Genomic DNA, 23,259 nt, shown 5'->3' with positions numbered 1-23,259 from the left:
ACATTTCTTCTATGCGGTATTGTCGGGTTTTGCATCAAAACCTCAAGTAAGCGTTTATGAAAAATGTTGCATCTGGTTTGGAACTTTTTTACAATTAGTTACTCATTTTACTACAGCTGAAATAGATTATATTTAGCTTAGATATATTATCTTCATTTCAGTAGTATACATGAAAGTTTTTAAAATAGTTTATTTTTTTCTACACACATTTTGCTACAAACGCAAAAAACTGGCAACACTATGCCGCTTTTTATTGTGTCTCTCTGTCTGTCAACCGGTCATTTATATTTATCTCTGTCGCATGCATTAAAATACACACCACGCAGATGAAGTGACCAGACCTATATACCTTATACTCAAAGAAAACACGTCGTTACAGTAGCCTTCGAAATTATAATCAATGATAATTTATGCCGGTAATTTTTTTAAAAAATTTACATAAAATTTCATGCAAAAATCTGTTTTCAAAAAATATTTTTTATTTTACAAAGATTTGCGAACATTGAGAATGAAAACTTTTCTTATTTTCATTTAAAAATTAATTTTTGACAAATTTGGATGTTAGTTTTTAAAAAAATACATATAGGACGTAGCCTGACTGGAATTGTCATCCATCGTCCTTACAAAGGCTACTGTAACGCCGTTTTTTTTGGATTGTATGATACAGGTGTCTTTTTAAAGATCAAATTGTTTATACCTACGTCTGCTATATTTCTAAAACTGTTTTTGTAATAACACCCTTATAGTATTATTTTACTTGTTGGAATATACAAAAGTTTTTTTTAAAATTGCATGGAATATTTCAACTACAATTAAAATAATCAAATACTCAAATTATTCATTTATTTATCCTAAAAACTTCCAAATAAGTCGTAGAAATGCGTAGGCAAATGATTTTAAATAAGCACAATAAAAACCGATTTGAAGTACATATTTTTGTTGCTTAAAAATACCTTTGTAAATTAATAACAAATAAAAAGTTTCTTTAAAAATAAAAAGACAAATTATTGAATAAAAACAAAATTGATCCTAAAATAGTTTTAAAAATGCTATGGTACATGAAGCTTAAAATCTGCTAAAAATTATTTAAACAAAAACATCTATACCCCATAATCTTTAAAAGTTATATGGAACTCACTTAGCATCATGCCCAATAAAATATTATCCCTTAAATGTATATATTTATATAAAAAGTAAGGTTAGATAATAAAAATATTGAAAAGAATAAAAAAGAAAAATCATCAATAATTCTGTAAAAGTATTGGTCCAAGTAAGTAACTAGGACCGGTGTGGTACTCTTAAGTTTTTTGTCCAGACGATGCCAAAGACAGCCCAATATAGGCAGTCCCAAAATTAAGAGCCTCAAACCAGTCCAGTTGACTCTTGAAAATACTTTATATTATATATTACATACCATACAATATAATACATTATAAAATATCTAATCCAAAGTGAACTAAAAACTACATTTATCTTATAAAATACAAGATGTCCCATTTAATGGTTAGTTCTTACTACAAGTAGAAATCCCAACATTACTGAAAAGCTCTTAAAAAAACTAATCTTGAGCATTCCCAAATTAATTTTGTTTTAGAATGAGCCCTAAGAACATAAAATCTCTCATATTTCTTATGACCCGCTTGTTTTTTAGAACGCTAGCATTCCTTAAACGTTGATTTATATTCTTGACATTAGGACTAATGTTAGTAGAATTATGAACCAGCCAGAAGAGAAAAACGCAACTAGTTTTAATTCACCCTGTGTAAACCATGCAATATTGTGGACTTCAGTATAAAAAGTTTTGAAAAGTATATTATTAGAAAAATATTTTTAATGAAAAAAAAAACAGATTTTAGTTTCAGGTAGTTAGTTATTTAAAATGGTTAAAAATGGTCATAATTCAAAACCACTCTGTATAGATTATGACATTATCATGTTTAAGTACTGATAATTTAATACCAAAAATTTAAGAGTAAAAATGTATATAAAGTAGTGATGAAACGGATAGTTGTTTGGCCGGATACCGAATACCGGATATTCGGTGAGCTGAGAGGCCGGATGGCCGAATATCCGGCCATCGCGATTGTTTCAGTGAGATTGCTGATGAAAATATTAGACAATGTCTCGATCAAGAGAAAAACCCAATTGCAAGCGTGATCGACTACTACTTGAAAACAGTTCGAACTGATCACAGCCGGGATCCTTACAGTACCTTGCAGCAGTGTTTTTAGTAAGAGGTTGTTTTCCGAAGCTGGTTTGGTTTACGACAACAAGCGAAATCCCCTATTACCGACAAACGCTAAAAATTTAATTTTTATTTGCCATAATTTGCCACTTATTAATTTTGACTATTAATTTTCTAAAATTGGTAAAAGAAAAAGAACAAGATAGTAAATTTTAAAAATCTGTGTATTTTTTTTTTCATTTATTATTAGTTACCTATTTATGTATGTATATGAAGTTTTCATTTTTGTATTTTTCATTAAAGTGAATAATGAATATTTTCAGATTTTTTGAAGTTTTTGTTATTTTCAGCTTTAAATAAAAGCAATTTAAACTGTAAGTACATTATTTTTTGTTATTTATGTTACTTTTTGAATACCCGGTATCCGGCCGGATAGTGAGTTACTCTTTGGTATCCGGCCGGATAATAAATTTAGGCCGGATACCGGAGAGTTGCCGGATATCCGTTTCATCTCTAATATAAAGCATAAAGTTTATATGAAAATATTTTTAAATCTCTGAATCCTCTCAATATTTTGCAAAAATGTTGAAGTGAAAAGGTCAAACAGAAAACCTGAAGTGTTTTTTTTGGAAAAGTAGTTCACCCTGTATATGTCATTGCCATTAAGATTAGAATACTAAAAATAAACATTTTCAGTGTTTAAAATGTATTAGGCGACTGTCAACAAAAAAGAAGATTTAGAAACTGTTTTTATTAGATTACCTGATAACTTTTTGTTGTATATTATCATCTAACCTCACTTTTTTTAATGAACCTTTTTATTTGCCCTCATGACACTTGTTAAGTGTCATTTTTTTGCTAATACAGATGCTGAATTGATTACAAATAACTTATTTCCTTTGCCAAAAATTAAATAAAATATACATGTTATGATTTATTGTAAGCTTCTAGCAGGTCACTGAATAATTTCTTTAGATATTGGAACTGGCTAATAACAGAAGAAATATGAAGTATAGAGAGTGTCAGGTAAAAAAGTCTACATCAAATGGGATTTTTTTGAATTACGAGAGTTTGGTAAAATTAAATAAAGCAGTTAGTTTTTCCTTGTCTAAAATCTAAAAATTAAGTTCATTGGTTTACATGCCAAATTCTGCATTTGTTAATAAAAAGTAATTATTAAAATTTTGTTTTAATTATTTTAAGTTTCACATTTTTATCTATCTTCAAAGTTTTGTCACTCAATGTCTACTTTCTGTCAATTTTTCTAATATTTTGACCAGTGCCTATATTTAAGTTTTACATATGATGCAAAAATATTTAATACTTAATAAGACACATTCATTTTCGCACATACCTTGACTACAACAATTTACTCTGTTAAAAAATACAATATTCTTAAGGCGGACTCTGGCGACTCGTGTTGGGTACTAACATTAATTTATTATTGGCATACAGATTGTTAACTAGACAGTTACTTATAGGGGAACAGAATGGCAACACTGCCTATTGAGAAGCCATGTACTTATAGGTGGGTTTTCTGCTGATTCGTCCCGTCGCGTCGTGACGGGGTTGCCATATTTCAACCATAAAGCTCTTGGCGCGAGTAATAAACAAATTAACAACCTGTATACTTGCCATGTTGTGCGAGTGGTTTACTTGTGCAACTATTTGTCACTCGTCGCGCCGCGTGAGCGCTAAACTTGTTGATTACAAATGAAAAAAATAGTGTTTACAAAGATGGTATACTTGCCAAGTACGCAAATATTGGTGTGCTTGTCAAGTACACGAGTCGTCAGACTCAAGTATGCATTATTCTACGGTAACCGCAAAACATTTTCCGATGCACGTCATCAATCATATCGACATTGACACTAAAGTCTATAAACCTGACTAAATGAAATTTTGGCAAAAATGTTTAAATTTGTTGTATAATTTAAGATACCGAGCAGCTCTTCATTTTACTTTATAGAGCAAATGATTGTAACAGATATTTTATTTATGTGTTCAGTAACTTTGTCGTTTATTTGATAATTATCCTAATGTCAGTCATTATTTTGTATAATATCGTGTTGTTGAATCTTTAAGGGCCGGCTACACGAACAAGTTTTACCACGAGCTTACCTGCGCAAACCTGTTTGTATCGGGAACTCGCTGTGTGTAGACGGTAAAACGGTAGCACGCACAAACCAACAAGCGCGGCCTGCGTAAACGTCGCGCTGCTAAAGATTTTAGTTTGCGCAAACCAGTTTGTGCGGTGATATCATACGTGTAGACGGTATCAGCGAGTTTAAGGTACAGTTTTGTGACTTTTGTAGGTTTTGTATTATTAGTTATCAACTCTTAGAAAATGTCCGATATTCACACTTATTCCAATAAGGAGTTTATCACGAGTTTTATTGAAATATATTGATCGTTGCCATGTCTATGGAAGATAAAATTGAAAGATTATTCCGATAGAAACAGAAAAAATGATGCGTACAAGAAAATGGTTTTCTATTTAAGTCAGTTTTTACTCCACTTCGATCTATACCGTTTATTTTGCTGTTTTTTCTTTAACAATAAGCAATAAAAAACAATAATTCGTCACTTGACATTTCCACCAACGGAACCACAAATTCAGAATAAAAATAATGATGAATGTACGCTCTTACTTGCATCGCGTGGACACCGCACAGTGTTCCTTCTAGTTTGCGCAAACTATACCGTGCAGGCAAGTCGCTGTCGTGTAGCCGCCGCTTAAAGATTTTAGTTTGCGCAAACCAGTTTGTGCGGTGATATTATACGTGTAGACAGTATCAGCGAGTTCAAGGTACAGTTTTCTGACTTTGTGGGTTTTGTGTTATTAGTTATCAACTCTTAGAAAATGTCTGATATTCGTACTTATTCCAATAAGCAGTTTATGACGAGTTTTTTTGAAATATATTGATCGTTGCCGTGTCTATGGAAGATAAAATTGAATGATTATTCCGATAGAAACAGAAAAAATGATGCGTACAAGAAAATGGTTTTCTATTTAAGTCAGTTTTTACTCCACTTCGATCTAAACCGTTTATTTTGCTGTTTTTTCTTTAACAATAAGCAATAAAAAACAATAATTGGTCACTTGACATTTCCACCAACGAAACCACAAATTCAGAATAAAAATAATGATGAATGTACGCTCTTACTTGCATCGTGTGGACACCGCACAGTGTCCCTTCTAGTTTCCGCAAACTATACCGTGCAGGCAAGTCGCTGTCGTGTAGCCGCCGCTTAAAGATTTTAGTTTGCGCAAACCAGTTTGTGCGGTGATATTATACGTGTAGACAGTATCAGCGAGTTCAAGGTACAGTTTTCTGACTTTGTGGGTTTTGTGTTATTAGTTATCAACTCTTAGAAAATGTCTGATATTCGTACTTATTCCAATAAGCAGTTTATGACGAGTTTTTTTGAAATATATTGATCGTTGCCGTGTCTATGGAAGATAAAATTGAAAGATTATTCCTATAGAAACAGAAAAAATGATGCGTACAAGAAAATGGTTTTCTATTTAAGTCAGTTTTTACTCCACTTTGATCTATACCGTTTATTTTGCTGTTTTTAAGCAATAAAAAACAATAATTCGTCACTTGACATTTCTACGAACGAAACCACAAATTCAGAATAAAAATAATGATGAATGTACGCTCTTACTTGCATCAATTGTTTGCGCAAACTATACCGTGCAGGCAAGTCGCTGTCGTGTAGCCGTCGCTTTATGAGCAATTCTCATTTTTTTGGCCTATTTTGGTAGTTTTTTTTAAGTTGTACTTTTAAGCACAAACAGTTCTTTTAAGAACTAAATTTTCGAGTTTTTGTTTTGGTTTGGCAATTGCATTTCTTGAAATTGTGTGCTGAAAATACGCCAAAGCATTTAAACAGTCGAAACAAAGAGCTTGTAGCTTCCCTGATAAACTATTTTGAACGATAACGTGACAATAAAGGTTCTTTATTACCCTTGACTGCAGTAAGTTTAATTGATAACCACTTTCAAAGTTATTTCTACGTTGGTTTTTATTAAATTCTGTGATTATTAGGTTGTGCATTAATATCACCCTCTTACTTGTTATTACCACTTATGGCGTTGTAAGATGTACATCAATAAATAAATAAATAACCCATAATAATACTTAGAATAATCTTCATAATGGACTAGTTTATGCCAATATGTAATAAATAAAAAATAAGCTATAAAACAAATAAATTAATTAATTACTAAAATGTTAGTTATTAAATTAAAAATAAAACGTAAAAATCTTTAAAAAATGATATAAGAAATATATTGTTTGTCAATTTTAAATTAAGATTCGTCTCATAAATCCATCAAAATCTGGCAGCGCTGTCGCCATCGCTTGTCACTCAAAGTTGATCACGTCCATCGGAAATTGTTTTGCGATTACCTTATGTAGTTTTATTTAAAACAACTAAAAAATATAGTTTTATGCAATGAGTAGATGTACTTCAAGCAAATATCCCATTTGATGCAGACATTTCTGCGGACACCATATATTTATTGTAGACTACCTCTATCTATACAATTTTACACAGTTTATAGTTGATGATGTTCTAGCCTGACAAGAATTCCCTTTCCAACGCAGCGCCCATCATGTTCCATTCCCCGTCGTCGTTTTCGTCAGGCTCTTCGAAACTATCACTGTCGTTATCGTCGGGATCGTGATCTGGATCGTCCAGCTCGTTATCCACATCTTCGCCTCGACGAAATTTCTGACTAGGTAGATCTTCCCGGCTATTTTCATCTTCTTCTCGTTCTCGCTTCCTTTTCGCACTCTCCTTCTCTGAAGATAAAAACGAAATTTACGGAAATTAGAATATTACATTTTATACAGGGTATTCCAAAATGCACGGCAAAATCCTCATTAAAAATATTGAATAAAGTTCCAATAAACATGGATACGAAATAAATAGTTAAGATACAAGATTGAGGTTAACAAGGATGAGCGTTACTTCTAGTAATATTAAATCTAATTAAAGTAGAAACGGTCTTCCTGCCGAGCCCAACTAGCATTTATAGTGGCAGATACGTAACTGCTACTATCAAAGCCACTACAAAGTGGGCGGTGACCATCGGCGGCTACGTCGTATATTCGTAGCTGTTAAGTAACTGCGACCAAAATGGGGAAAGATTTTGAGTAGCCGGGTAGTGTCTTGGGTAGTTTTTGCCACTAAAAGAGTTACTATGATGTGTTACTATAAAATAGCCTACTGGTGAATGCGACTTATCCGTTACGAAGCTGCCTAGTCGCGGGTTCGTGGCAGCCAAGTGTTAGCCACCGACATGTGGAACTTTCGTCAAACTGTTGAACTTTATTCGCAGCGACCTCTTCATGCAATTTCACATTTCATAAAAATAAATGTCATGATGGAAAATAATTATGGAAGCCATTATTATTTTTTCGTTATTTGTTATTTACCTTGCGATTTTAACGCCTTTTTTAGGTAAATTCCAGAATGCAATCAACTTTACTGAATAAAATAGTGGGTTTATATAACAAAATTTTCGATCGCCTCGCAAAATATTTCAAATTATTATATTATTTACAATAGAAACCCATGTTTGTAATTAAAAAATAATAATAATTTGCTTGAAACCGGGGTCAAACTTTAAAATATTAGTCCACCGTCAGAAATAACAAAATAACTAAGTAAAAAAGCTTTAGTCTAGGTATATTTAGCTTAAAAACGCATAATGTTTGAGCCATTTGGCTGATCGTCAAAAAATTCATGAAAAAAATATGGCCGTTTAATCAGAAAAATACTTTATAGTTCCATATGCTTCCACAAAGTACCGGGAACAATAACATATTAGGCCAACCCTACCCGTTTGGCCCTTTAAAATCTTCGGATTAATAAAGTAACATTTGTAGCTATCCAAAGGCGACTTTATAGAAGCTAAGGCGACTATATATAACTTTTTTGGAACTACATGGGCAACGATTCTTGGGAACCATGAAGTGATTTTTCCAAGAAAGTTCCCTGCGCCACCAAATTGCCACTTAATTGGAGCCTTGCTAGACCGATCGCGGTGGTGACGACTATACATTCCATTGGTGCCACTATAACGTTCCGCCTTGTCCTTTGAAGTTATTTTTTACTTATTGTGCATTTTCTATTATTAGTGTTTCTATATTATTCAGAGCTACATGAGGTATAGAGTATTTTAACGCCCACTCTTTTAGCTCTTGTTTTATATTGTTGGTTCTCAAATTAGTTCTCCTCTGAGATTCGGTTTCAGATGAACTAACACTACACTCATCTACAGAAACAGCTTCAAAAATGTCTCAGTCACTACCTGATTTATGATGTTCATCAGTAGGATTATAGAAAGATGTAGTTTTTGTTTTTTTGTTTCTGATGTTGATGCATCGGCTCGCAGTGATTCCTTTTGTTTAATCCTTCGGTAGAAAATACTAGCATATCTAAATTTCTTTTTATTCGCCTTAGGGATTTTACGAAATTTTAATAAAGCTTAAAAGCAAGTAAAAGAAAACTCTAAACCAGAGCAGCACACGATGCAATCTGAGGCAATTACACTTATTAGGGTATAATAAGTTACGGTCACTAGAAAGTAGCCGTTTTTGAACCCCGTGACTTTTTAGTGGCAATGGATGAGCGACGGCTACTTTATAGTGACCTAGGAAGGTAGCAGTAACCATTTTGCTACTTTCAATGCTACTATAAATTTGAAGTAACTAGGTGTCGTGGCCGCGACTACCCCGTAACTTAAATTGTTACTATAAAGTAACAAAAACTTAATGGAGGCATTATGGTAGCACTTGTTGGTAACCCCTACTTTGAAAAGTTACTAAAAAGTTTTTGGTCTTTTATGGTGTCATATTCGAAGATTCGGGTAGTTCCAGCCACTTCTTTAAATTACATGTTTGCGACTTGCACTCGGGGTGTTTATTTTCCACTTTTATGGTAGGTGGGGACTAACTGGTCACTCTCGAAATATACTTCAAAGTGACTACTATTCCTTATAGAGTAACATTTTAAGTGGCAGAGTGGGCCTAGGAACTATACTTTAGGGGCAGTGACATTTTAAAAAGGACAGGAACCTTGCACCACCTACCTGCTGAACCTTATCCAGGGTCAGAACTTCAATGTAAGGACATCGAGTTGGCGAGTCATCAACTCGAGGGAGGAGGGACATGGTCAGGTCCTCACAATAGGAACTGACCTCAAATCCAAGGAGGCAATAGAGAAAGAGAGACATATCCTCTATTATAGATACGGGACAACACCGGTATCAGGTCTAAGAAGAGATCAAGTTAAAGAGGTGGAGAAAATGGAGACAGATCCTCCAGCCTCCACCTCACCGGGTACCTCAGCCGGAGGCAAGCTCCTCGACTGTGAAGGGCGGCACGGAGGGCCAAACTCCAACCGTGGAAGGGTGTGTACCCTCGGAGGAAGAACTGTTGTCAGATGAGGATGGGAAATACCCTGACCCCTCTACAACAGTGGTATGATGGGTTATAGACTGTGTGATGACTCAAGGAACAGGGGTAGTACAATTAAAGTAGAGAAGGACTAACTGAAGATCCATAACTACACATTAGGGTGAGCCAAAAAAAAAAACTAACCTATGGAATTTATGGGTTAAAATGAACCTAATAACCAAACAATAAAAAAAAAATATCCCCGGAAGGCAGGATTTTTAGCTCAATTTTAAAAGGTGAACATTCGAAGTTTTCCATTTAAAGAACACGTAAAAAAATATTTTTCCATTAAAAGTACCATAACTTTGAAACGGTTTACGATAAAAAAATTACATCGCGGATTCTTGTAGAGCATAACATTTCCTAAAAAATCTATCTGAGAGTACATATTTTTTTTTCAATTCAATAATTCGTATATTTGAAAGCTTTGAAAAGTGAAACAAAATCAAAATATGCAGTTTTAATGTTTCTTGATTAAAAATTTTCATATTTAGCAAACAAAACTAGATTACTCTCAGATAGATTTTTTAGTAAATTTTATGCTCTACAAGAATGCGCGAAATAAATAATTTTATCGTAAATCGTTTCACAGTTATGGTACTTTTAATGGAAAAATATTTTTTTTACGTGTTCTTTAATGGAAAACTTTGAATGTTCATCGACACATTTTAAAATTGAGCTAAAAATCCTGCCTTCCGGGGATATTTTTTTCTCGGTTATTAGGTTCATTTTAACCCATTAATCCCATAGGTTACCTTTTGGCTCACCCTACTACATATACACGAAATTAAAAGATGCAGAGAGTACAAGCATTTTGGAAGTATTATATCTGAAGAACCCCAAGAAAGATATACACAGCGGAGTTCAACAAGGTAAAAGAAAGTAATCGGCCTTTTAAACTTTCTCCTGTGGTCAAGTAAAACATCCATCTGAACAAAGCTAACTCATGCAAGTAGCACTTTTAGACACAAAATCGAAATAAAATCTCTGCTGAGAAACAGTTTCGAAACAATGATGGTGTTTGTGTCATGACACAAAGTTCTGGAATTAATTCGACACATTTTTGATAGGTATGTTTCGTAACATAAATCGCTTTTTGTTTCGAAATATTTTTCCGAAATATTGTTTCGCTACATATAAGCTATAACAATAAAGATCTTAGTGTCACAAATTTTTCGAAACTTTTAAGAAACAGACGTGGCTCACATTTACAAAGGTTTCGTATCCGTTTTATGTAAATTGAAACATTTTGGAAACATATTTAAGGTTTCCATTTATTGTCGACTCATTTTCGAGAAAAGAGTTATCTCTTTTTAGACACAACTATGATATAATGCAGATAATTTGTGTACCACTCCATATTAATTTTATAAAATAATGAATTACAATTCCGCCATGTTGGCTAGTGATACCGTTTTTAACTAAAAATATTTGTTTTTATCGGTTGTTGAGTTTTTTGAAATCATAAGAATGCATTCTACTTACATTAATTGAAGAGTGGAAATACCAAAGGGGGCAAGTGCCAAATTTTTCAATATTATTTATTATTTATATTATTATTACATTTGCTGCATGTCCTAACAAAAGTTACAAGTGCAAAGCGAAAGCGTCTATTGTTTATGTATATTATATATATTTTTTAAAAGATAGTTTAAAAATTTATTAGTTTCAGTTCTACTATGTTTTTCTCATTCATCTCGAAAAAATAATTTTGGCACTTACCCCCTTTGGTATTTCCACTCTTCAATTTATATATAATACCGGGTGCGTCTCAAAAGTGGCTCACCCCTATAACTTTTTTATTTTTTCAGATAAAAAAACGAGATTTGGTATGTTAGTATATGACATAAATTAGGATTGATTGGTGTATTCAATTGTTTTTGGTCACTTCCTGTTTCGCCGGAAATTACTACAACTTTTGATTTTTAAATGGCACCATAGGTTTATTTCTACTTTATTTGATAGAAAATTACATTCTGAATAAAATGAAGTATCATATGTCATATGATCACACATCATATGTGTACTTTTGACATTTTCTACAACTTTTGATTTTTTTGATTGACTACAACTTTTGATTTTTAAATGGCACCCTCCATATTTTTTTACTTTATTCGATAGAAAATGACATTCTGAATAGAATGACATATCATGTGTCAACTTTTGACATTCTCGCTTAATAAAAAAATGTTTTTTAAAATTCAATCTAGAGTGCCATGTGTATGTTAAAAACATTAATTCTTCATCAAGGAGCCTTGGAAAAATAGATTTGGTCGTCTAATGTTTTTAGTGTCTTGCCCTGGCCAGTTAGAAAATGCTCAAATCGTATTTTTAATCGTATCTCAATTTTTTCAAATGGAACGAGGGTGGCTCATTAGCATATTTGGAAAAAGCATTTTTTTACGAATAAATTAATACCACACACATGGTATTTCAAGTCAAATTTTCGTTACGAACCGCAAGTTATAATTTCAAATAAACCATATGCGAAAGTGTCAAAAGTTGACATATGATATGCCATTCTATTCAGAGTGACATTTTCTATCGAATAAAGTAAAAAAATACCGGGGATGCCATTTAAAAATCAAAAGTTGTAGGCATTTCCGGTGAAACCCGAAGTGACCGAAAACAATTGAATACGTTAATCAATCCTAATTTATGTCATATACTAACATACCAAATCTCGTTTTTTAACTAAAAAATTAAAAATTTAGAGGGGTGAGCCACTTTTGAGTCGCACCCGGTATAGTTTTATTTTCAGAACCATATGATATAGAAATAAAAATAAAAATCTATATTTCAAACAAAAATATTTTGTACCATCAAATAATGATATTTTTGGGGATTGCATACCTTCTAAACTTTTCTCATCCGCTAAACTTTTCTCATCTGTGATCTGACAAGTTTCCCTTTCACCGTCATCCTCTTGCTTATCATATGCACCTAATATTTCTGTTTGCATCATGTGCTCAAATTTCGCTTCTTCCACGTCAGTATCTTCTTCTTCTTCCTCTTCATTGTCTGCTTTGGCAAATACTTCATTTTCACGATCACTATCATCAGACTCATCGTCTAGAATATCTTCTACCTGGTAAAATATAATAAAAATATACCCAAACTTTTTAGATAGGCTTCAGTTTGATCGAGATTAAAATAATCCTAAATATTTTTATTATTATATTAGCTTATTACATTTTAAATTGACAATCGATAGCTGTAAGATTAAACTTGGAATCAGAGTTCCGTAGCTGAAAGACTTATTAGGAAAAGTGATTTATAGTTGCCGTAAGACGTTATGATAAAGACATAATCACAAAAAAACATCCCCCTTTAGAACTTCATCTGTCATGTTAAGAAATGAAAGTAAATAAAGCACCTCTCGTTTTTGTTTGCATTCTAAAAATTTCAATTAGTGCCTGTATATATTTCTAATAAATTTTTTTAATTTGTAATGTAATATATTACATTTAAATGGAATAAATTACATAACAATTAGTTATGTCAATTACAGGCTTGTTTTCTAACATTTTTTTAAATAAAACGAATTGTAAAATTTCAATATATTTATATTTGTCGTAGTCACGAAAAAAGTAAAATATAAAATGGACAAACACTTACTTACATTGCAATAAAACTGCCACTTTTAGTTTTGCAATCCAAACGCAATATTTCTTTTTCACAAATAAAAATACCCGACAACACTAAAATCACTGAAACTTCCGCGGCTGACAACGAAAACTGAAAAATATAACTTTTTATTTTGTACCCGCATATCAAAATTACGCTGTACCATTATTTTTTTGTTTTTGAAATAATATAAAATATAATAAAATTGTCTAATTACTAATTATAACTTGTGAATTTTAATAATAACTTCTTGTTATCAAGATGACATTTTAGACGCCAACTGAAATATACCGGGTGCGGTATATCAAAAGTGGCTCACCACTATAACTTTTTTTATTTTTTTCAGATAAAAAAACGAGATTTGGTATGTTAGTATATGACATAAATTAGGATTGATTGACCTATTCAATTGTTTACGGTCACTTCCTGTTTTAGCGGAAATTACTACAACTTTTGATTTTTAAATGGCACCCTAGATATTTTGTTACTTTATTCGATAGAAAATGACACTGAATAGAACGACATATCATATGTCAACTTTTGACATTTTCAAATATGGTTGATTTGAAATTGCAACGTGCAATTCATAACGATAGTTTGACTCGAAATACCAAGTGTGTGGTACCAAATTATTCGTAAAAAAATGCTTTTTCCAAATATGCAAATTGATTGGGCATCTTATAGCTGGCCAGGACAAGACACGAAAAACACTAGAAGATCAAATATATTTTTCTAAGGCTCCTTGATTAAAAATTAGTGTATTTAAGACAGCTATGGCACTCTAGATTGAAATTTAAAATATAATTTTGTTTTAAGCAAAAATGTCAAACGTTGACATATGATATGTCATTATATTCAGAGTGTCATTTTCTCTCGAATAAAGTAAAAAAATACCGTGAATGCTATTTAAAAATCAAAAGTTGTAGTCACACACTAACATGCCAAATCTCGTTTTTTTATCTGAAAAAATAAAAAAATTATAGGGGTGAGCCACTTTTGAGACGCACGCGGTATATATATTTTAATTTTACACATGTATGTAATATAATTTAAATTAATATAATGCAACTTTATACTAAGAAAACATTTATACATTCACAAAATACAACAAAATCCAATAATATAGTTTAAAAACAATGAAAATTGAATTAAAATTAAAAAACGTTAAGCGCGACCCCTTGTGTCCAAATTAGATGGTTAAATTTTCCCAATTTTTACACCATATGATGACCGGTGGCATCTCTAGTGTTTGTTCGCAAAGTTAGTCTTTTACTCCCGTTTATAGCCATTAAAGAAAAAGTTATAAAGAAGGATGTTTTGTGGATGTAACAAAGCAGTACAGCAGTAGCAGTAAGGTATACCTTAGTAGGTTATATAGTTTGAACAGATGAATTGTGATTAAATTATACAGGATGCATTTTATATCATTTGATTGCTTTTCCAAAAATGCCTCTATTACTTGAAGAATCAGTTTTTTGCTTATTTTGAAATGATTAATTTATTATACTAAAATAGGTCTATTATCTGTTACCCCTGTCCCAAAATTTCCGAAAAAAATCAAATAAAATAACTAGCCAGGTCTGACAGCCAGATATTGAAACCATTTGTTTGCTGATTTGAATTTGTATGTTCGGCAACAATCAGGTGAAATCGAAACTCCTTCGGTTCGTTACATTTAGTTTTTGTACGTACGTTAAAATACACAAAGATCCATAAACACGAGAGAATGTCCCACTGCGGGTGTCAAACGATACATTTATGTATACGTCTTTGGCCGTGTTTTAACTGTCTAACGTCTACTTACCTCCTTATCCATATTAGCTATATCATCGCTTGAAAATGACATCAGCGGATTGATAGTGTCCATAAAGCGACCGCTAGGGGTCCTCTTTCGCGTAGCCGGCGTCTCATGTTCCGGATAGGTGACCGCGTGTTCCGGACTGCTGCAGTGTGGCGGAGGGTGGCGGTTTTTTGAACCTTTCGAGTTCAAAGGGAATATCCGTTCGTCGACGTGTTCCCATCGTTCGGCGCAAGACCACAGCCAGTCCGGCGTAACAATTTTTAAATGTTTCATCCGTCGAGCAGCATTAACCTAATAAAACGTTACAAATAAGGAGCAGACTTTCTAGATGCATTTTGTCCATTTTTTTTTAATTTTGGCAAACAAAGAAAAACTGCTACACGTTTTGCAAGAAATTTACAGAAAAAATAGTACACCTACATGTGAAAATCTAGTTTTGATGATATCTGGAAAAATTGAAAAAAACTGTTCACTGTCCTTTAGACGTGAAATTTCTCTTTATTTTTCTGCCACCACGGTCCATACCTCCAACTCAACGATCTCCAGTCGTAGTTCCAATCATTATTTTAAGTAGTATTATTCAAAAAATAGAGAAGTTGTAGTACAAAAAAGACACGCTTCATCTAGCAATGACAAACGAACAGCAGTATGTCCACAGCACAAAAGAACATACTTGTTTGTTTGTCTATCGTCAATGGACATACAGCACATTATGGAGTGTAGAGGTAAGGAGAAATATCTTCGTGCATTAAAAAGTGGTCATAAAAAGGGAAGATTTAGATGGGGCTGCAGACCTAAAATTTAAAATATGCGCCGAAAATTTTTAGAACAGGAAATGATTCAAAAGAGATAAATATTTGACGTGAAGGCGCGGGTTTTAATACAAATTTTATTTTTAAGTCACATGAAATAAATTATCGATTTTTATTCAGCGGCAATATACTGAGCCCCTAATAAATAAAAATAATTGTTTTATATTCTAAAAAATAAAAACAAAGCTTTTTTGGATAATGTTTAGTTATGTTGCTTTTATTCTCTTATCTATGGTTACTTTCCATTTTTTAGATTTATGCGTCATTAGCGCGACTGACTGTGGTCATTTGGCGAACCCTTATTCTTCCCATTTTTGTGACCACTTTTTCAAATAAAGTCCCAAAACAGATATTTCTCCTCATGTCTACACTCCATACAACACATAGAAAGTTCGCCATTTAATTTGAATGGGATAAAATGAATTTAGAACATCGTTTCTGACATAATATTATAACACTGTGTATGCAGTTTGCAGTGCCACCTTTGGTTGAAAATCATTAAAAATGGACAAAATGCATTAAGAAAGTCTGCTTCTCAAATGTTTCAGGAGTAAAATATCTGTGATACATAGAAGTAATACTCCTATAAAGCTAATTTACAGCAAAAACAGCATCTTCTACAGAGTTATTAATAGGTAAAAAAGTTCATATGCATTCGAAAAAACTAATTTTTCTCATTAGTCTTTTTTCTAGTTCTTCGCTAATATGTCTGTAACGTACAGCTGGTTCCAATAAAAATGAATACGACTCTTTACACATTTTTTTCGAATATTTGGGCAGTGTATATTTATGTGTCAAATATTTTGACATGTTAAGGTTATTGTGACATTGTATAAAACAACTTTGCTTTTGACAAAGTGGCAAATAAATTTTTCAGAACGTCAGCCTGACATGAATAGAGAAATGGAGGACTGGTATCATAGAATATATACTGCCCGAAATAATAAAAATATGTTTTATACCGTACTCAATTTTATTGGAACCAGGCTGTACATAACAGTTGGAAATCAGTGATTGTTAACAATTACTAGTAAAAGCTTACATTCACTGATTTGCTAAGACTACGCCAGTAAAAGTTCAACAGCTATTTTTGATACCAACTTGTACTAGTGAATGCTAGCATTCCCTGGACGATAGCAGTTAGTTTGAAAGATTCAGTTAGCGCGGTTGCCACATGTTGTAAAATATAATGATAAATAACGATAAGCTGAATTATAGACAATATAAGGATAACATTAAATTGGGCTAAACGTTGGCAACGTTGACAGATATCTGGCGTAAATTCGCTCTGTTTGTGGTTATGTATAATTGTTTTTTTATCGTTGTAAAAAGTGCTGTGCGGTATTTTCCCTATGGAAGAAATTTTCTGTGAAAAATTAAGGTAAACTAGGCACTGTCAAAAATGTAATAGTGCTTGTTTTTCATTTCTGCAATATAATGAAGTCATACCAAAGTTAAGCATGCAAGAGTAAAATATATTAAGGAACCTGGTGACTATGAACTTATTAAACGTTTTGGTATGCTTTAAGGCGGGTTTGAAAAAACGAATAACTCCCATTGAAGAAAATTCGGGCATTGTTTATTTTCTCCACGATGAAAAACTTTATTGAAATTTGTACCAATAAGTAGTAATCTTATGTTTATGAATGTGTTGTCCTTATTTTCTATAATTTTTAATAAATATACTAAAGAAGTAAATTGTAATTTTAAGATATTATGTGGATCAGCTTGAATATTGAGGTGATCCAATATTCTTAAAAGTTTTATTGTTCTTTCAACCAACATTTTTCCTCACCACACTCGCCCTATACAATAGAATAACTTTTATTGGCAACCTTTAGTAAATGTTACTTTCACTAGTGAATGTTGGAAATTACTAGGAAAAGTCGACAAATATCTTTAAAATACCACATTCACTTGTCCAATACGTAATTGCTAGCATTTCCTAGTGAATGTTAACAATCACTGAAATTCTGACTTTCACTGTAACATGTACAATAACTGAGTACACTTGTATAATCCAATGTTACTGAAAATAATTAGTAAATAAATATTTGTATTGCCATTATCATATTATTTTACATTGTGTAACAAAATATATTTTAATAAAACTTCTGCATTAAATCTTAAAACCCTAATACTCTACACTGGTGTAGTGAGGACCTTTTTAGGTAGCTCTTTTAGCCATCATATATCGCACTCTCTCGGCAGGCTTAAAGTATTAGCCCTATAGGAGTATTACTTTTATAGCGTGAATTAATAAAAACAACCTTGCAGAAGACGCATAAATTACAAATCTGAGTATACTTCAGGTGTTAAAATAGCAGTAAATATAATAACATTTTAAATAAGATAATTTTTACGTCTACTGGTTTAAATTTAGTTTTTATTCTATCAAATAGTTAATACCTTAGCTGTTCGTGGTCTGACTGCTACTAAATGCGTAGCAAATTCATATAAATCTTCTAGAACTTCGGCACCTAAACTTCTAGCAACTTGATATGCTTTCGATTCTTCTAAACTAGAATGAGTAGATACCAAACCGCTAAATACCAAACGACAATCTTGTAATACTTTACTTCTTACATCTAAACATATATAAATTTTATAATAAGATTAAAATATACAGAGCGATAACAAAAAGATTTGAAGTTAAGCAAGTTTTGAAGAATGGCAGATTAATAATTCTTTTGAATTTGTTTATCTGCCAGCGTCTAAAGCCAGCTTTATCTTCAAACTTTCCGATCACACAGTTCTTAAGTCGCAGAATACCTTAGCTATACAGCAGCGACAGTAAGCGTCAGTTCCTTTGAACTATGCTTCCAAAATATGTTGACCTTAAACTATACATTCTGACAAACTCAAGCATACTAAAAAAAATTGTAATTTTTTACAAGTTATTAACAGAAAAAAGCGTTTTTAAGAGTCTATTGCGCTGTACTGTTCGGGTCGCTCTCAGGGGTCGGAAAAAGAGGGTGTGCGGCCGAAGGAAATATATATCATATTTCAGAAATCTGCCTAAACCTTAGCCCGATCCTGTCCTGTTAAGCTACCCAAAATTCCAAACACACATGCTTTGATTAAGACGTGCAGAGCTTCAGCATTTGCCATAAAATAGCAAGCAATTTGTTACAAAACCATATAAATTATATACACTGTAATCACAAAACTTCAATCTTTGTCGGTATTGTAACGGAATTTTAAATTATTTCTTTATTTTCGAGAAAATTTAGTCCAAACATTAGGTATATTTTGTTGAAGTTTGACCATCAAAACTTAAAAATAAAGAAGTTATCTAAAAATGTGCGACAATACCGACATAATATAATCTTTTATCTTTAATTTCCTTCTTCATTTGTGTAAAAATACTTGGCCAGTTTTACATAAAACGTTAAATGCCGAATGCTTATTTTGCTACTTCTTTGGACTAGTGAAATTGACTCTTAAGGGAAATTTTAGTAGTTCAAAAAAGTTTTTTTTCTAATGAAATGTTTTTTACACCTAGAAAAATAGTTTTTACATTACGGCTTTTAAGATATTCATTCCTGATATTAATCATCAACTAATCAAAATTTTACAACTGGCGTTATTAAAATAATAGTCTGAAAATACTTATCATTTAAAATTTGGTCAACAAATAAAATTGTCGCTTCTGTATAGTTAGGTATAAAATATCTAGATAATATTAGAGTACGATAATTATCTTCATTTTGGTACCATTTAGAGGAAAGATATTTATCAAATAATAAACAGGGTCCAAAAACACAAAAGTAATTGACAAACCAACTGCATTACTCTATATTGTCTAGGGACTTTAGTAACACAATTCCTTGCTTAAATGATTACCTGGAATTATTTGTTTTAGATCTGGAGTTTTCCCAGCTTCCATTGTGTCGAATTTCTCGTAAAACGTCGTATGAATACGTTTCAAAATATCCTCTAAATATATCAAATAGTCATCGGGATCTTCTATTTCTATAAAGTTATCTTCACTTTGTACTACTTTAACAGAGGCATTATCAAACGATTTAAATGGACCATCATCACCATCATTAGCCATCTTTTCTTCTTGATCTTCTTCTTTATCTATGTTATTACTTTGGTTACCAGTTGATGTGTCTTCACCATTATTTTTTACACATTCATTCTGTTCTGTGGAATTGGCTTTGTCCTCATCCTCATTTGTCTTTTGTACATCTTCAGATATAGGTAAACCATTTTTTTCTCTTTCTTTAGTGTCAATTTCTTTATTTACAGAGTTTTCTGGTTCTTTTTTTGATTCCACTTCATTTTCTTTTGTATCTTTATTTTCTTTTGTATCTTTATTTTCCTTTGTATCTTTATTTTCCTTTGTATCTTTATTTTCTTTTGAGTCTTTTGTATTTTCTTTATCAGGTTCTTCCTCTTTATCAACAGCTTCTGTTTTATCTTCCTTCGCGTCATTATCATTGTCTTCTAAATCAGTCTTACTATTGTTTTGGATCGTTTTATTCATTAAATTCGTTAAGTCAATGCCTTCTTTGTCGTCATTTTCTTGTTTGCCTAAACCAGGGGGCGCATTTATGTCACCGGTGTGTTGAAAAAAATGGTAGGGTTTCACATGAATTAGATTTCTTGCGTGCGACCATACATCTTCCCTGTCATCGATAATGCAAACCATATTGTCTCCACATGGAAAAAGAGCTCTAGAAATCAAATAATACTGATCAGGATAATTTTTAAATATGTTAAATAATATTTATACTAATATACAGGGTGGTCCGAATTGTATTCCGGAAATTTCGGCAGCATACACTGCAGATACAAATAAGTGAAAAGTTTGTATAAATGTATGTCCTAAAATGCTTAGTTTCGGAGATACAGGCTGTAGAAGTTTTATTTTTATTTATTTACGAAGTAACGTCAATATTTGCATAAAGATTGGTGTCTGTAAATTTTTTGACATGATAAATATATGGCAATATGACTCCTAATTGTAGAGGACGCCACCTACATATTTTTTAACTTGTTTGAAGAGTAATAACTTTTCTTCTGTACCTGTATAAAACTACTGAGTAAAAAGATATATTTACGAAGTTTTTTACGTAAAAAAGATCTCTTGGTAAAAATCGCTATGTAAGAGACCGCCAAGAAAAAAGTTCAGATTCGTAATCTACGACCTCAAAATAGAGTGTATACCAATTTTGGTGAAAATCTGACGATTTCCAGTTTTCCCAATAATTACCTTGGAAAAACTTGAAATAAGAATGAAACTTCTACACCCTGTATCTCCGAAACTAACCATTTTTGGACATAAATTTATACAAACTTTTTTACTTATTTTTATCTGCAGAATATGCTGCCGAAGTTTCCGGAATATAGTTCGGACCACCCTGTATATTATACAAGATCGTAAATTTTGGTAGATTGAATTTTGAAGACGACACTTAAGTATTATACAGTACCTCTTGTCAAAAAAATTAAAAAGGACTTTAAATAAGCAGTCAATTTAGTCTAAAAACGAATATGTTTCAACAACCACTAGGTATAGTATATGACATTATGGTATTTTTGAAATGGAGATTTAATGGCAAATCCACTGAGCTAAAAAAATTATAGTATTCCATTTAAAAATATACAACTTTGGTTTGAAAATATGTTTGAATCACCCTGTATATTGACAAAAATATTTTCGAAATATGAATTACCATTGGCCATTGTAAAAAAAAATTCAAATGAAAATCACAAACCAAAGACCTAATACATAGAGCTTTTTCAGAAGCCTGGGTCACCCTGTACACTTTACGATTATTTTCATAAAACTAATACACAATTTAAACATTACCTTAAGTTAGCCTTCTTGCTTGTTGGATTAAAACACTCGTCCCTGCTCAATATCCGATTTGCAAAATACTTTTGATCTGGATCTAAAAACATTGCAATCATATGTGCGTAGTTTCTTGATCCAAAAGTGCAAATATGCAACTCATATAGTTCATAAATTGATTTCAGAAAAGTCAGAGTCCCCGGTCTTAATCTTGTATGATACCATGGTGACTGAGGTCCATGCAATTGAAAATGATAAACATCTTTTATATTTGGGGGTATATTGTCGTGTGTGGTATGAATCAACGTTTGATCTAAATCGACAAGTAATACAAGTTTCCGATCCTTTATCAGGCATTCATTGTCAGCTTTACCAAGTTTTTGAGCTTGCTAAAATTTACAAAACTTGATTGTTGGTATTGCAATATAAATGTGTCAAAATCTATCAAGAACTTTAAACATGTAACATTTTAGGCACTGGTATGTACTTATTTTAAAGTAGTAGTCTCACTGAATTTTGTTTTCTAACATATTTACTTATATTTGTGTATTTATCAATACTTTCAATTTTCCAAATAGTAACTGTTAATAATCTTAATTATGTCTAAAGATAGTCATTATTCAATACTACAAAACTGTTATAATAAATACAAAACTTATCTATAGGTATCTCAAAAATGGTTATAAGACATTATCTTAAATATCTATATGTTACAAAACGTTTCACAGTATAAAAATAGTATGGCAAATATTAAGAGTATGTAAAATTGTAAATAGTATACATTTAATCGAATAGAAAGATTTCACAACAAAAATAGAAAACACAACAATGCTAGTGAGGTTAAGTTTACATTTTTAAAGTAATTAATAAATTATTGATTGAACTACATAAGTAATAACTGTGAAATAATAAAAATTGTTCAATTTTACCTCTTCACTGACTTTTAAATCTGGAATAGAGTGTATCATTGGAACAGAAGCTGTTGTTTTAAGACTCTCATCTTTTCTCAAATCCGTTCCACATTCAGCACACATATCGTTCATAATAGTTGGATGATTACATGCTTTGATTTCATACAAAATTTCACTACAAACGAAAAAAACACAATTTCAATTTGAAAGGCGCCAAAAATTTAAATACTCTTTACCCAGGTTGCACCACATCTCCTTCTTTCGCTAAAATCTGGTGTATGATTCCGGGCTGTAACGCCTTTAATCTCTTCTGTTCCGACTTCCCGTTCTCTAATTGTTCGTAAATTAGAAGAATACGGCCGATGGAGACCGTAATTCCTTTCCGAATTTTCCATTTTTTAATTTTTATCGGTTTTGTTTGTTGTTGTGACACACGCACAACTTCGTCGGCCATCTTGGATTTACGTTTACTCGCGACATCTTGTGGCATTTCGGAAAACTAATTCCCGCCAAATTTATGAATTCAAAATTAAAATATAGACCATAAGATATACGTTTTATTCATAATTAAGCATACATAAAAAACTACATTGTATATGACTAGTATTATAATTTTTGTGACGTTTAAAAAACAAAGAGGAC

At 32.0% G+C, this 23,259-nt stretch overlaps 1 protein-coding gene across 1 annotated transcript; it reads right to left on the bottom strand.

Moving 5' to 3' along the window:
- Positions 1-6,555: 6,555 nt before the first annotated feature.
- Positions 6,556-23,094, bottom strand: LOC115883695 (RNA polymerase II subunit A C-terminal domain phosphatase). Its single transcript, XM_030902085.1, has 8 exons — positions 22,854-23,094; positions 22,636-22,792; positions 21,725-22,095; positions 19,747-20,585; positions 18,310-18,488; positions 15,092-15,379; positions 12,514-12,748; positions 6,556-6,999 (listed from the first exon to the last, which is right to left on the bottom strand). The coding sequence occupies exons 1-8, from the start codon at positions 23,069-23,071 to the stop codon at positions 6,770-6,772; spliced, it is 2,517 nt and encodes an 838-aa protein (XP_030757945.1). The 5' UTR covers positions 23,072-23,094; the 3' UTR covers positions 6,556-6,769.
- Between the last annotated feature and the right edge of the window lie 165 nt (positions 23,095-23,259).

This window comes from Sitophilus oryzae, unplaced genomic scaffold (assembly GCF_002938485.1).
Source record: "Sitophilus oryzae breed Bouriz unplaced genomic scaffold, Soryzae_2.0 scaffold_1976_pilon_pilon, whole genome shotgun sequence".
Classification (NCBI taxonomy): Eukaryota; Metazoa; Arthropoda; class Insecta; order Coleoptera; family Curculionidae; genus Sitophilus; species Sitophilus oryzae.
This window is presented reverse-complemented; position numbering and strand designations above follow the sequence as displayed.

Excerpts from the sequence above, each read along its gene's own strand:
- LOC115883695 (XM_030902085.1), bottom strand. The coding sequence starts at position 23,071 with ATGGCCGACGAAGTTGTGCGTGTGTCACAACAACAAACAAAACCGATA. Across the intron at positions 18,489-19,746 it reads TCTAAAACAAATAATTCCAG|ATGTAAGAAGTAAAGTATTA; the intron begins GTAATCATTTAA and ends ATATATGTTTAG. Across the intron at positions 7,000-12,513 it reads GGATGAGAAAAGTTTAGAAG|AGAAGGAGAGTGCGAAAAGG; the intron begins GTATGCAATCCC and ends TTTTATCTTCAG.